This window comes from Aulonocara stuartgranti, assembly GCF_965226115.1.
Source record: "Aulonocara stuartgranti genome assembly, chromosome: 11".
Classification (NCBI taxonomy): domain Eukaryota; kingdom Metazoa; phylum Chordata; class Actinopteri; order Cichliformes; family Cichlidae; genus Aulonocara; species Aulonocara stuartgranti.
Genome location: NC_138947.1, coordinates 19,060,708 through 19,076,950, shown reverse-complemented (window position 1 = coordinate 19,076,950; position 16,243 = coordinate 19,060,708). Strand labels below are relative to the sequence as shown.

Below are 16,243 nucleotides of genomic sequence, written 5' to 3'. Positions count from 1 at the left end.
CCTTTCATTTTCTCTGCCACCCTTTGAAGTTCCTCCCTCCATCAGTAAACGAGGGCAGGCTGAGTGACTTTGAAGACTGACACAACGTTTGGCTCTGCTGTGCATGTGGCACCTCTTAAAGAAAGACATGGGAGGAATGAAAGGGAGCTGCACACTGATGCTGTTTGGATATCACGGGAATTTATGTTTCTGTGTGGGTGTTCATAGATGTACAGGCATAAGTAAGACTATTTGTGGGGTAGTTACTGAAGGGATAAAATGACTTGCTTCCAAGTGAGCAGAAACGACAGTCATGTATATTTCATTCCAGGGACAGCGGGAGATTTATCCCACTTCGCTTCAAGCTGCGGAGCACCTCGCACTAGCTGTGGCACTCTGTGGCCTAGATTAGCTTCTGCCATGTGTGGGGTTCAGGACTTTTTAACCTAGAACTACATAATTTCTATACATATATATGCTCGCAATCTGATCAAACCAAAGAAGCGGTTTTGCCAGGAACAGCTATCTGACATAGACATGTTTATCTTACAAGGACCTCTAGTTTTTGTATAAAACATGACATCCTGAAAAAATATATACACTTTTAGAGTTTTATATTAAATTAGTTAATGTCCCTTCAACTTCCCCTTGTTTTTTAATTTATTTTTGTTAGTATTTTCACAAATTACCATCTTCATCCAACCTTTTCCAAGTAGCTTTAGTGCCCAGATTTAACTTAACACTTATATAAATGACTTTTGCAAACATAACCCAACCACAGGTGGCCACAACCCTGTGTACCCCTAATGCTGGTCCCAAGCCCATTTTGGTCCTGGTATTCATGTGGATTTTACTGTTATGTATATAATATATATACACTTGCCAAGCCTAAAAGAAAAATCCAAAAGAAGAAGGCTCAAACATATGCTTCGGTGGTGGTGGTGGTGGTGGTGGTTGGTTGTGGTTGGTGGGTGGTGAGAATGTTTGAAGTGTTGTAAATAAAGACAAAAGCTCCCTTAGTTTTGCTCTGAGCTGTTAGATAAAGTGAATGAGGGAAATATCCAGTCCTAGAGTGTTTTGTTGTTGCCCCCACGGGCCTCCCAACGGTTACCAAGGGCTCTCATTGGCCTGCAGGCCACACTTTGAAAACCCTGCTTGTAACCCACAGGACCCAAGGATACCAGTCTCAGACAGCAAAGGCCTGTGACCATTTCTCAACAAGCTGGATTTTTTTGATAAGAGTTATTTTAATATTGTGACCCATGTATGCACTGCTAAAAATTTACTGATAGTCAACTCTGTCCATTGTCATCATCGTGCACAGATGTTGCGTGTTTCTTGTCAGGTTCGACAGATTTCATATACTGACTGTGCAAATGTGCGCGTTTCTAAAGAAAGCAAGATTTCTATTGAAAATGTGCTGATTTTTATTTTATCTTAAAGGGATTTTAAAGACATAGCAAAACTGGAAAAGTCAGGAGCAATATAATTTATGTATGTATTACACTATTGCTTCTGAGGAATGACCATGTGGGTGCGAGACAATCCAATATTTTCCCTACACACACAGATATTAAGTGGCAATCATGTTGAATGAAGCTTTATCAGCTTGTAATGGCATCAGGGGCCGCTTGCTAGGAGAATGTGCTGAAGAATTGCATGCTGCTATTTTTTTGTAACTGATACTTGATTATCTCATATGGAGCTGATTGTATTTTCCAAAACAAATCACTCAAACTAAAGCGTGACTGCGGTAAATTTATCATAACATCAGTGCACTGAGGGAAATGCAGGACTTGAATGATGGGAAGCAAACATCTTTGCGGTGTGTTTCAATAATTCTACGCACACTGTTGTGATAGCCCGGACTTCTAAGCAGAACAAGATCATTATGAGAAGCATGTCACAATCTTTCAGATTCATCCCTGAGAATGGGATTGACGAGACCTCATGGCACACATATCTTGCACGTCCGGATTGTATTGCTTTGCTGTTTTTGACAAGGCAGAGAATGACAGGCAGCTAAAGGAATAACTTGTCAGGAACTGTTCACTTAAAAACAAAGAGTGCCATCTGCAGCTTTTCTGCTGTCCTGTGACGTTTCCCCTCGGGGAATTCTCTTATAGCTGCTTTGTGTGTGTGTGCTTGGATAAAGCAGTGGGTCTTTTTCTAGTCTGTATTAGATGGTCTTTTTAGGCATTTCTGTCTCTATCACCCGTGTGTTCTTACTCCTGCTCCATTCCTCCCATCTATTCTAGCCTTACAGCTTCAACAGGAAGCTCGGTTTGGCACCTCCTTTCCTCCGACCTGGGTGAAAGAGGGCGACACCCTCACCCTGGAGTGTACATTCACCTCAGCTCTGCTCCTCTTCCAGAAGGATGTCAGCTGGTTTAGAGATGGTAAGTGTTGCAAATACAAAGTAATTAAGTAAGTAAAATTTATTTATATTGCATTTTTAAAGAACAAAGTTCACAAAGTGCTTTGCAGAAGAGAATACACAACAATTTAAATGGTATAAAACTAAATCAAGGCAAGCCTGCACAAGCTGGTCTTAAGTTTCTTTTTAAAATGTATTAACACAGATCTTAGGTCCAGAGAAAGCACAGATCTAGGGCTCTAGGGACAGCCATCAAGCAAGGATCAGCAGATCTCAGAGATGTAGAAGTTATATATGGCTGTAGTAGCTCACTGATGTATGGAGGCAACTGACGATGGAGGGCTCTAATCGCCAAAGGTTTAGGACCTTTTAGATTTACTCAGAGCAAATCATCCCAAGGGTCCAAGATTTTAATTACTTTTGGGAACAAAGATGTCAGGTCCACAGATCATAACTTCAGTTTTTGTGTATTGAGAAACAGATAATAGGATACCATTTAGTCCTTTATAATATGAATGCAGTCTTGAACAACAGATAATTTGGTCACATTCTGGGGTTTCAAAGACAAGTACAATGAAATGTCAGCCGTATAACAATAGTATGAAATGTCTTCAAAGTTATTCAGGATGTGTCCAAGTGGGAGCAAACAGGATACGTCCCAGGACTGAACTTTGCGGCACACCACGGGATAAAGCAGCAGGAGATGACACAAAATTAGCAAAAGCAAGTGTAACACTCCAATGAGAGGGATGGGAAGAAAATAAGTCAAAATGCCCACCCACGTTCTAAATCTCTTAATCAGGGTACTACGATTAACTGTGTCAAAGCAGCTGACAGACGCAAGAGTATAAGGATTGAATAGTTACCTGCATTTCATCTCATTTTATGTGCTAAAATTTCATTTGAATTTCAGTAGAGTGAATCTGGCTGAAAGTTCTCTAAAATGTTGTGAACAGTTCAAACTTCTGGTAGTTGGTTGGCCAACACTTTTTATAATGTTTTGGAAATGAAGGCAGTTTTGAAATTTTCCTAAAATTAAAAGAGGGTGAATAATGGCCTCATTAAAATATGAAGGGACACAGCCAGAAGTTAAAGTTAAAGCATTAATTACCTCGAGTCTAGTGGTGTGAAAGACCTTTTTGAACAGTGAAGTTGGTAAAATGAAAGTAATGGGTCATAAAAGCATTATTCTTGACTTTTTAGCTTGCTTTTTCTATTTTCCAGGTGTACAACTGCATCAATCCAGCAATGTGGAGATTAAAACATTTGACACCAAGGCCGTCATCACCTTAAGGGCTGCACACAAGGAGGATGAAGGTCTTTATACTGCAAGACTGAGAACCACGGATGGAATCCAAGAGCACAGCGCTTTTGTCTATCTCACAGGTGAAATACTCTAAAATGTTAGCCTACACTTACAATTTATCAATGCATTAGAGTCCAAAGATTAATGGATCTAATATAAATACTGAAGCTGGCTTTGGCGCTTTCAAAATTATCCACTAATGTGAAAATATACCTCCACAGCCTCACTGAGAGAAAATTAAGACCACTTTTCATGTGCAAATGCTTAGCATGAACAAACAGAAAACCTCCAGATGCATTAGTTTAGCTTAAAGTTTAGAAACAATAGGAAACCCTCAGCTGGCTCTCAAAAGGATCATCATGATTATAAAAAAAACCCAACATACCATTCATGTAGTCTTAAAAACTGTCACGGGGGGGTGGGCCGGTGTGTTTGAGGTGTGGACCAAAAATGCGGACACAAAAAAAAATTGCGGTATAACAAAAAGCGAGCCGTTTATATCTGGGCTGATGTCGAAACAAAAACAAAGCAATGCAAACTGGAAAAAAACTAACCTGAAACCTAAACGGGGAAAAACTAAAACATAAAAACTGACTTGAACATGGTCGGAACAGGATTTATGAAAAACTATGACAAGAGATAAATGGTAGTGATGGGACGTTCTGTATCGAGGCTTCGGAGCGTGTGTCGAGTAATGGAGGGGGCGTTTCCGCGAAGCGCGTATCGAGGCTTGCTTCATTTATGGGAGGAGCTGAAAATGATGACGTCCGAAGCCTCGCTGCCCGGCTGTACCACGTGACTGGTTCATGAAGCGGTTCGAACTTTGCCGCAAATAATCATTTTCCATACTGCCAGCATAAATATACACAGTATACTGCCATCACTACACTATAGGTGTTTTACACACTCCTTTTGTTGTTGACATTTACAGGCTGTGTGCAAAATGCCACACTCTTCAAATTCATGCCAGCTATTATTTTTACGTCCAGTAGGTGTCCTGCTAGAGCAAATGAAGCTTCATGAAGCTTCGCGTTGGGGTGAACCAATTGGATGAAAAGCTTCAGTGCTTCATGGGGCTTCATCTGCCCATCACTAATAAATGGACAATGAACAGGAGAAAGGAAACTCTGTGACCAGATGTGACTTGACCTGGTGAAGACAGAAGACATAAATACACTGAAGGGTAATGAGGGAAGTGGAAACACCTGGGGAAACACAGCTGACACAAATGAACCTGAATGCCACAGGGGAAGTACAACTAAACACATTGAGCATGGAACGGACTCTTCACAATAAAACAGGAAACATAATAGAATGTAGACATGACAACACGAGCTTGACAACGTGGAAGCGCATACATGAAACAGACAAAGGAGAGACGAAAGTACTGGCACAGCTAAAAGTACAACATAGAGGACAACACAGACTTACACCAAAGACAGGAAAAGACTCATAAACTCAGAGATATGGATGAAACTAAACTAAAGAATAAAAACCAACTAAACTCTAACTAAATAATAACACAAGAGCTTCACATTATTTCAATATAACATAAGAAATTTCTTGACCACGTGCTTCTTTCCTTCTGACGTCTCTTTTATAACCACCAGTCACAGTCTTGTAATATCCCACATTTTCACTGTTTTTACAAACACACCTAAGCAGAACATGCATCTGAAAACAGAGTGCTCTTCATTTGTTCCTTGAAGTGCCCAGCACTCTTGGTCATATTACAAATTTTGCAAACATTTTTAAAATAACTGAATGTGAATTCATTTTAAGCATATTTACCATCAATGGTCATTGTATTAATTACCTCTTGCTTGTGCTTGGTTGGACCCAATTTACTTTTAGAGCTGCTTCAATTTGTATTGGTATAGATTCAACAAAGTGCTGGAAACTCTGGAAACATGATAGCATCAGACAGTTGCTGCAGATTTGTCAGCTGCACATCCATCATGTAAATCTCCCATTCCACTAAGTCTTGATGGTGCTCTATTGGATTGAAATCTGGTCACTGTGGAGGCCATCATGTCCTGCTGGAAGCAGCTATCATAAGATTATACAGGGTGGTCATAAAGGGATGGACATGGCCAGCAACAATAATGCAGGAGAGATCCATGATCTCATGTTGTTTACATCCAATTCTGACCTCTCTCATCTAAAAGCTGCAGAAAATTGAAACTAACGTTTTTCTCAGTCTTCTGTTGTTCAGATATGGGGAGCCTGTTTGAACTGTTGCCTCAGTTTCTTGTCATAGCTGACAGCTCGAAGCAATCTGGTGGTTCTCCTCTGAACTCTGGAATCAGCAAGGCTTTTTCACCTAGATAGCTGCAACTCTCTGGATATTTTCTCTTTTTTTCAATCATTCTCTGTAAATTCTATAGATGTTGGCAAATCTCTGTAGGTAAAACATTTTCTGAAATACTCAGACCAGCCCGTCTGATACAAACAACCATGGCACATTCAAAGTTAGCTAAAGCACTTTTCTTTTCTGTTCTAATGCTTGGTTTGAACTTTGGATTTCCTAGATGCATTGAGTTTCTGCCAAGTGAGTAATTCTCCCCCCAAAGGGAGGGAGTATGTAATCAGTTGCATTTGTTTGTCTGGCTCTCTGTTTGTTAGCCATCTAGCATCTACAGTTTTCAAAAAAATAATTTCCAAATTTTATGTGATGGTAGATGCTAATAACAGATTCAACTGATTTCATTTTGGTGAAAATCGGGTGTAAACGTCAAATTTGCACCAAATTTGAAAATCAGTAAAAATTTTATATGATCCACAATTTTTTTGTGGATCATCGTCAAACCTCACAACAATAGGCCTTGGGAACATGAGTACCTAGGTTGCCTAGGCATTACCTGCTTCTATTTACATAATAACATATATAGTGGTAACAGTTAATGCTTATCTAAGCAGATGATGAAATGTATGATTCATTTTGCAGACACGTTGCTTTTTTTGAAGTACGTAGCTTGTTTTCAACGACTTCCTAAAGCCACTCATAGGCATTGTGCCACGCTTGTAAGTGGGTGTCAGATCACATCAGAAACTCCTCAAATATTTAGTGTCTTCTTTGAAGAACTTGCCCAGCTGTCTTTCAAATTATACGCTTTGTTTGATGTGATGTTTTCAGTCCTCGGCAAAATGGCAAATAATGACAAAGTGTGATCTTGTCACCTGTGCGTACAAAATATATGTCTTTTGGAAAATATAATCGTCTTTTTTTACTTTCGAGTTCAGAGCAAACATTCCTCCAAACATTATTTGTATTCACCAGATTTTGGTTCTAGTTTCATTTCCTTTCAGCAAACTGATTCACACAGGGAAATTGCACCATCAATCAAAATATTTCTCTGTCGAGGGCTTGTTAACTTTGTTCGATGAAAGTATATATTTTTCATATGCCACTTTCTTCTTTCGACATGCAAATAAACCAGAGAGAAGCTCACACTTGAGTCATCAACTTGAAATCTAAGCAGCATTTGTGTTTTAAAGTAATTGTAGTGCTTGTTCATGTATGTATTCAACCTTAAGTCCCACAGCGACAGCATGAAGTGCTCTGAATCATTCATGAGCTCCTGTGCACATACATCGATAACACATCTGAGCCCAAATAAACACACGTATACGGACACTTAATGCAAGGTAAATCTCAAATACTTGAGATACTCGCTCTCTCTTTTGTTTGGGAGCTCGTTTTTTTCACCAGAGCTGTAGGTACTAATTTTGGAATCAGGGAAGGTCTCTGAATGTGTGTTTTTTCCATCATTCAGCCATCATATTAGCATTACAAATGGGGGGGTTTGCAATAAAAAACAAATAAGAAATGAAGGATGGGAGCGAGGGTGGCTGGTGGATGCGCATTTAAAAAGGAACGAGATATGTTTCCTATTTAAATGTTGACTTAAGCCTTTTGTTAAAAAAAAACAACAATCTATTCTCAGCATCAAGAAAAGGTTTGCAAACATGTCACGCTATGTTATTCAAGTCTGCTTTGAATTATTTCTTCATTTCTTTTTTGTCCTTTTCGCTATGTCTGTGTGTGTGTGTGTGTGTACATGTTTAGGCATCTTTGTGAGGACAGAAATTAGTTGCGGGGACCAGCAGTCACTTATGGGAACAAAATTCCCGTCCCCACGAGTTTGAAGACATTTTTGAGGGTCAAAATGGGGTTTTGGTGTCAAGGTTACAATTACGTACAATTACGGGTGTCAAACTCCAGGCATCGAGGGCCGGTGTCCTGCAGTTTTTAGATGTGTCCTTGATCCAATATAGCTGATTTAAATTAATAAATGACCTCCTCAACATGTCTTAAAGTTCTTCAGAGGCCTGACAATGAATTAATCATTTGATTCAGGTGTGTTGACCCAGGATGAGATCTAAAACCTGCAGGACACCCACCCTCAAGGCCTGGAGTTCGACACCCCTGGGTAAGGGTTTCATGGTTAGGGTTGCGGTGAGCAGCGAGGGAAAGCATTATGTCAGATGCTGACAGACAGATGTCCTCACTAAGACATGAAAACAAGTGTGTGTGTGTGTGTGTGTGTGTGTGTGTGTGTGTGTGTGTGTGTGTCAAATTTGAGACGGCAGGAGATTTGAAAGTTCAGAGATTAACACACACTTGATCTGTTATAATATCAAAATCTAAAGCCAAAGTCTTGTTTGTGTTCAGAACAGCTTTTTCCATAACCAGCTTTGAGCATCAGTATCGTGGGATATATCAAGTTTAAAGTAGCAAAACTTCACTAATGCAGGGTCTGTGATGTAGATCATCAGAAAAAAACGACTGCTACTGGTGAACTTTGATCTGTTTTCTCATCATTTGCTGGAGAAGACTTCAAAAGGTGCATTTTAGGTAAACTTTCCAGGGAGATCACCATGTGGGATAGGTGGCTGGTCAAAACAAGTTAGAGCTCATGGAAGGTCTTATTTGTACCTATACGTTCTCTACCACCCCGTCTTTTAGCAATGATTCCATCTCTGTCTAAACAATTTTCTAATAAACCATAACTTAACTGTCACTAATGGCTCTGAAATGGAAGAATTACATTTGTTCACATGTTCTTTTGGATAAAAAAAACTGGATCAAAGAACATCAGGTATTTGAGACGCTGTTTTTTTTTTTAATCTTTCCAATTTGAGCACACAGAATTTATTTTATATAGAATATCTCCTGGAGTAACTTAACATGTGGAGTGGCAACTATTGATTACTTTAAAATCATTGATAATCCTTTGGTCATTAGGAGAAACACACAATAGCAGGTCAAGAAAGCAAAACTCGTTTTTGATATTGTCGTCACTGGCAGGCGGGTGGCATGAATGCCCAACTTTGTGAACATGATCATTTGAGACTGACACAATGTAGGATTTTCAAATTGATGCCATAGGTGCATCTACTAAAAATCTTGGACAGGAATCTCAGTGATCTTGACCTCAAGGTCAGAGGTCAAATTTTCTGAAAATCTTGCAGACATGAAAACTTAAGAAACCCAGGATTGGTGGCCATTTTTTTTACTTTCAGGCTTATATGTTTGAATCGATTGCATGAACTAGATTGCTGTAGATCCTATTATTAAACTTTCCAGTTCCTTTTTCCCTTGGTTTTACACATCTCCTCCTCTTTTGGCTCACTATCTTTCTCCTACTTTGTTTGTTGGAAAAACAAACCCTGTGTTTCCACAGTAAACGATTTAGTTGAGTGCTAAACTGGAAATCCAATAAATATATTCCAAATAATGTGAAAAAAGCAGCACATCACAAACTTCTCTGTCAGCTGGGACAAATTGCTCCTGTTTGACTTGTTTACTGGTTCATTCAGCTTTCATTAGAACTACACAAATTCAGTTCAGTTATTAGTACACAGCTGGGGGCTGAATATTTCTATGCTGTTTTTCTTCTCGCTAACTGACTCTCTGCTGACATCCATAGATGCATCGGCTGCAGTGGTGGGCGGTCCCGCGTCTCCTCTCGCAGTGCAGGTGTCTGACGTGAACAAGGACTACGTTTTCCTGACTTGGCAGCCGCCCAGCGCTGATGGAGCTTCACCTGTGCAGGGATATTATGTGGAACGGTGAGAATCGCGATGTACCGCTTACTTCAAATATTCCGTTGGGTTCAAATGAATCGGGTAAAACAAAGTGAAAGCTGACACTGAAAGTTTATTTCAGACCTTTGAAAACTAGCTGACAGTGTTGGCAAATCAACAGTCCACTGAGCAGGTGTTTATCCTGTTGACATAGAAATGTGCTTCTTTGTATATTTTAGGATTTCTAGATTTTCCCTTTTAAAAAGTTAATGATTTAACAGCTTTGGTGCAATCACATCCATCTGCACTTTCTTTCCAAATGTGTCCACACACTTTTAGATTTCAACAAACCCGAGCATGTCCCAGGGCTAGAGGTGAGGTACACCCCACCTCTGTATTCGGACAAATTTTTCCTATCATTTTCTATATTACACAACACTGTCCAGAAGACAGAGTGTCACGGTCCTAGTGACCCAGTGTTTTGTGTTATTATTAGTTTTTGATTACATCATGGTTTATCACTGTTAGTGTTGTGGTTTCTGTTTTGTATTTCTAGCGCTCTAAGTTCTGCAGTATTTCTTGATTTCTAGTTCTTGGTTTTTGTTCATGTGCCCTTTATGTTCAGTGTAGGTTTAGTTCTGTCTTCATGTTTATTTTCTTGTTCCCCAGTCAGTCGTGTCTCATGTCACTCCTGTCCCTGTGCTCCGTGTTCCCTCTGTTCAGTATCAAGTCCGTGCACTTGTGCCTGTCGTGTGGTTCCTGTTTTATTTTGATAGTCTTGTGTTCTGTGTTCAGTGTTTGGAGCTTTGCTTTACTCCTGTCTCCTTACGTCTGATTAGTCCCAGCTGTGTTTCCACCCGTTTCCATGCTCTCGGTTTTCAACCTGTGTATTGTAGTCCTCACACACACTGAGCAAGTGTGCTGTCACGTTGTACCTTAACTACTCTGTGTGTTTTTCCTCCATGCTCCTTGTAGTTGTTTCCCAGTTTAGTTCCTTAGCTTCCCAGTGTCTTAGTGTTTTGATTTTAGTTCGTATTTCTAGTTCCTCGCTTTAAGGCTTTGTTTTTTGTATGAAGAGTCATTTACAGCCAAAATAATGCTGCCTTCTTTAGTTCACTCCTTCATTGTCCGTGAGTCCTGCATTTGGGTCCTACATCCTGCCTGCCACACAGCAAACCATGGCATCGAGTCACCTTCATGTTTTTTACATATTGCAAATGCAATGTCAGGGTTTCTTTTTCTTTCTTTTTTTTAACCTTGAAAATTGACTGATGAAATTTCGATTGTCAGAACTGTTTTTGTTTTGTTTTTTTCATTGTGTTCATATTGATTTTTACATTAAGCTTCTACATTAAGTCATTGCTTTGGTTGGTGATTTATCATGTCATTTAAATATCAATTAAAATGACAGCTGATTATGTCATTTAAACAGGCACTTAATCAAGTGATGAACTGTGAGACAATTAGTCTGACTACGCTACCTTTTCAGACTGTGTGCATGTTTGAATTCAGTAAAACAACGAAAGAAAAGTATTGACGAAAAGATTACAGGTTTTCATTGCCAGAAATATCCAGCACAGAGATTGGATCTCCTACAGTGAGCTCACGTTGATTTGGCATTCATTAAAATGCTTATTTTAGATTGGACTCTCAGTGATTTCCTGTACTGCAAGTCAACATGTGACCAACAGTAAGCCTACACTGCTAACCCTTCTGTGTGCTTCTGCTGCTGAGGAATTTGAATTGGACATATTAAGTTGGCAGAGCCCTAATGAGATGGATGGTATACATGGTAATTATCAACCCTCAACTGTGTGTTAACAGCAGACTCAAAGGCTCTCTGAGGAGAACAGCTACTGGAGCTATCACCAAAATCAGTCAGTCAGGATCACCTGAACATGTGTGCTCATATATTTGCATTTCTGCATTTCATGTTCGTTTGTGTATTTTCTTCTTTAGTCACAGCACACAGCTCTAAACGCTACTGGTTACTGAACAACGAAACAAAGTGTAGGATACTTCCCAGTTCCCTAGCAACCCCCCCCCCCCCCCCCCCCCCCCGTCTGGTTAGAAAAGTGGCAACAGTTTGTCATTGATGTCGTACAATTTGAGCCTGGACTTGTACTTAAAAAACATTTTTGTTCTGTTTTTGGAGCCTTGTTATTTTCGCGATGCTCTCTGGTCACAATTATACTCTTTTGTGGCGTACATACTGGCTGTTATGTGGGATAAAGTGTTTCAGAATTGGTGTTATAATACTGTACCCCGCAGACTGCACCTAGTGTTGTTCAAACACAATGGGTTAGTTCTTTGTTTTTCTTGTACAATTTTTTTTTCTTTATTACTGTATTTTCAGGACTGACTTCTCCCTCGCACCGTGTGTCCTTTTCAGATGTGACCTCAGCCAGGGTGAGTGGGTGCGCTGCAATGTGGATATTCAAAAGATTTGCCATTACCCAGTGTTTGGGCTGAAGGAAGGAACTCTGTACCAGTTCAGAGTACGTAGTGTGAACCAGGCCGGTGCAGGGCGCCCCTCCAAAGCCACGAAGCCCGTCGTCACTGCAGACCCCCTGGAACACACCAGGACTATGGGTAACACATTAAACATCAACACTGACATATAAAAAGCTTTAAAATGTGTTAATGTTGCTGGTTTTTCCTGCATCGTCTAATTTATTTGTGGAGTGAAATTTAAACCTGACCAGCAGAATACCTCAAGAGCTTTGTCTTTTTGGCGTCTGATATCATAAATAATGCCAAAGTATGCACAACAAATATGCATGAGTGCTTAAGTGGAGGAACTTTCCCCGATCAATTAGCAAGTGGAAAAAACACTCTCCTGAAATTCCTTAAATTACTGAATCAGGCTTTGCGATGCAGTTGTATTTATTCCTTAATCATAATTAATTAATTGTTTGAGTTCATAAAAAAAGATAAAGAAATAAAGAAAATGTTCCCAGTCTCTAAGATGTCATTTTGTCTCTTGGGCAGCCTTGATGATGTAAGATCACAGGCACTAAAACTGTCCTATCAGTTAGCTGTCAGGTTCATGTACTTCATGTGGTTTGTAAAAATGGGGGAACTTGCATGACACATCAAAGTGTTTTTCTTTGGTAGAACTTTTGGATGTCTGACAAAAGATGCATAAAGATGCTTTTCTGGCTCTAGAGAAAGTTGATCTACTTTGAAAACCAAAAATGTAAGATTATAGAGTCAGAAGGAAGAAGAATTTCTTCTCATACCTTGAGATTTTCATCTGGACTTTACTGACTTAAATCTCTGACTAAACTGTTGGCTTTCAAGCTGCATTGTGGGTAATGAGAGGAAAACATGGCGTGTGCCAGAGTGAAAAGGTGTCAGTGTATCATTATTTCAGTATCATTCAGACTAATGTTAGGTCACCTTTATTTATATAGTACATTTCAAACAAGAGCTGTTGACTCATAGCTCCACATGAACAGACTCCTGCTTCCTAGAAAAGATCCTTGAAGTTTCAGCACTTTTCTACATATTTCAATTTATGGTCTTTTGAGAGCCAGAGTCAAAGAAAGTTTAAATTCCTCCACTAAACATAGCAGACATAATCAAGCACTGTGGTTTGCAAATGCAGTTGCTCCATAAGTGCTATTGGAGGACAAATGCTTACCAAATCAGCACAATGGGTGGGTTTACCACTGTTATCAAGGGGTACTTTACATAGCTAGCACCCTGCCCCAAGGACAACAACTTAAAATACCTTTGGATTCAGGTGGATATGGTTGTCTCCAGTGAGTGATTAGAGAAAAAATATGTTCCCTCTCGCTTGTAGTTAGTTAGAGTGGACCTAATGGCAGAAAAAAGATAGAAATGCAGCTTAATCATTGGGCAATTCTGTCTGAAATCGGGCTCAAAATCGTATGCAGCTGTTGGGTTGTTGCTGACTGTGATCGCAGCATATGATTTACATTATTTTCGAACACATCAAGCCATTGAGCGACCCCTGCGCCTTTTCATGGAAGCATCTGCGTGCACTATGTATCCCCACTTATTTATTCAGGCTTTTCTTTTAATTTGTCACTCATCTGCATCTACAAATGACTACAGGGAGCATCAACAATGCATTATCAGTTCGTTCCTACTGTTTATTCACCTCATCTGCCTCAGTTGCCATGTTACACCTGCAAGGAAATCAGCACTACCAGAGAGAACAGATGTAGGTGTGCAGATTTAGATCTCACTTTGTAGAGCCGCGGGCTTTTGCAGTTGTTTCTCTGACAGCTTCTTAATTACATTGTGGGGTAGAACACATTATTTCCTAAAAGATTACATATTTTAAAGCTTTTCTGTTTGGTCAACGGTGTAATGTTGGAATGAGCAATTAATAAGATGCGATGTGGATCGTGGAGTGTGTGCGTGCCTGTGTGTAACTGGGAGGACAGATGGACTCTGGTCAGATGCTGTGGATCATTAAACACAGATGAAGGACAGACAGAAGGCTGACTTGCCTCCGGCCTGCTCTCCATCCTCCCATGTCGGTCTAGCTCACTTCTTTGTGTCTCTCTGAGTCTGACTTTCTTATCAGTGGCTGCTCCTCTAACATTAATACAATAATATTGTTATCGCAAGCTCATATATAACTTCATTACCCTGGTACCACGTTCCTTTCTATCCTCTCTATCTTCAACCTATATCTATCTGTTTTGTTCTCCTTTCACAGTGGTTACAGTGGACAGAGGAAGGACCATTACTATCACAAAAGATGAACTGGAAGGTGAGAACCTTTATTTTTATTTCAGTGCATAATTTTGTCCGAAAAACAAGCCACTTGAACATTTTCCCCATTGATTTAAAACAGCATCCATGTTTTACCGGCACGCATGGTGCCTCCTTTATGCCTGCAGGATCCCTCGGGGTTTGTGGCTTAATGCATCTTCATATTATATTTAACAATGAGCTGCAGTAATTGTATGACTGTAGCAATGAGCATTTGCTCCATTTACAGAACTGAAAAGAATGAACAATCCCTGGCGGTGTCCTAGTAAATGCACATAATGGCTCGAGCTAGTGTGAATGCCTGTGAAGAGGGCTGATAACCTTGGCAATGTAACCCACGGACAGATAAAAAGGAAAGCGGGAGGAGGAATTTGTGTTTGTGGAGCCATCTAAAACATGTAGCACAGGGAGTCCATTTATACTCTCTTTATTGTGTTCTCCAGAGGAGGTTTAGAGCAGAAGGAGTGTATACATGTATAACAAAGAAGTGCATGTGTGCAGCTTTTAACAGAAGTGAAATGACATAGCACTGCAACATCCTGAACTTCTAAGATCAGTCTCCATCCAGACTGACTCTGTTGCAGTACACATAACTTCGGACACTCCCTTGTCCAGATTGTATGTTGTGTGTAGAATGAAGAATCAGAATATTTGAAAGGTTATATGCTGTAGAGCTGTGGGAGGGTTGGAGAGAAACTAAGCCGAATGAATGTGATATATGTAGTTTGCTAATGCTGTCTCACTGACCTTTGTTCCTCTAAAATTAAACTTGGATCCCTTTTTTATTATTTATGATCTATAAAAAATTGTGACGTTTGGAGGTCTGACCTTTGTTTGACTTTTGAAGGTGGAGTGCATGGCATGAAAAGTTTGAGAGCCACTAAATTATGGTCTCTAAGTTCAATGAAAGAGGAAACTTTCTCCCTTATTTTGGCTTTCTGAAAAGGGGAGGCTAGCCTCCAGATTAGAAAAGTGAGCTAAAAAAGTCACAACCAAAACAGGATGTGACTTTTGTAGTTAATAAAAAAGGCATCTAACTCTTCCTTATTACTGAGTTTATGGTCTCAAGCTCTAGTTTCAAAGTCTTCTGTATTATGTAAGTTTACATTTAGAGTTGCATTTAAAGTTAAATATGTTGTAGATAAAATAGGGTATTGGAAAACTGTAAACTGAGAGAAACAGCTAGCTAGTTTTTATTAATTTCAACAAAAGCAAAATATAAAAATGACAGTGTACTTTTATAAGTGGCTTCATAAGTACTTTGAATCGATCCCGTTGAACTGCCAAGCTAATCTTGGCTTGATCTTCATCTTGGGGACCCTGATTTACAAAATCATACCATATCACCCTATTAGAGCACTTCGCTCTCGCTCTGCAGGCCTACTTGTTGTTCCTAGAGTATTTAAAAGTAGAATGGGAGGGAGAGCCTTCAGTTTTCAGGCCCCTCTTCTGTGGAACCAGCTTCCAGTTTGGATTCGGGAGACAGACACTATCTCTACTTTTAAGATTAGGCTTAAAACTTTCCTTTTTGCTAAAGCATATAGTTAGGGCTGGACCAGGTGACCCTGAATCCTCCCTTAGTTATGCTGCAATAGACGTAGGCTGCCGTGGGATTCCCATGATGCATTGAGTTTTTCCTTTCCAGTCACCTTTCTCACTCACTATGTGTTAACAGACCTCTCTGCATTGAATCATATCTGTTATTAACCTCTGTCTCTCTTCCACAGCATGTCTTTTATCCTGTCTTCCTTCTCTCACCCCAACCGGTCGCAGCAGAGGGCCCCGCGCTTCCCTGAGCC

The 16,243-nt window shown here is 39.9% G+C and overlaps 1 protein-coding gene and 1 long non-coding RNA gene across 4 annotated transcripts in view; one reads left to right on the top strand and one right to left on the bottom strand.

The window, feature by feature from the left end:
* The window catches only part of LOC309717128, a 38,832-nt gene extending 34,523 nt beyond the window's left edge, over positions 1-4,309 (bottom strand). The window contains exon 1 of the long non-coding RNA XR_014279627.1: positions 4,048-4,309. This is a non-coding gene — a long non-coding RNA (uncharacterized lncRNA). The remainder of the gene's footprint in view (positions 1-4,047) is intronic.
* Positions 1-16,243, top strand: part of myom3 (myomesin 3) — an 89,877-nt gene that overhangs the window by 39,772 nt on the left and 33,862 nt on the right. For all 3 annotated transcript variants that reach the window (XM_082551380.1, XM_082551381.1, XM_082551382.1), the window contains 5 exons: positions 2,238-2,378; positions 3,581-3,742; positions 9,596-9,737; positions 12,085-12,284; positions 14,389-14,442. In XM_082551380.1, coding sequence (XP_082407506.1) covers positions 2,238-2,378; positions 3,581-3,742; positions 9,596-9,737; positions 12,085-12,284; positions 14,389-14,442 — 699 coding nt within the window. The remainder of the gene's footprint in view (positions 1-2,237; positions 2,379-3,580; positions 3,743-9,595; positions 9,738-12,084; positions 12,285-14,388; positions 14,443-16,243) is intronic.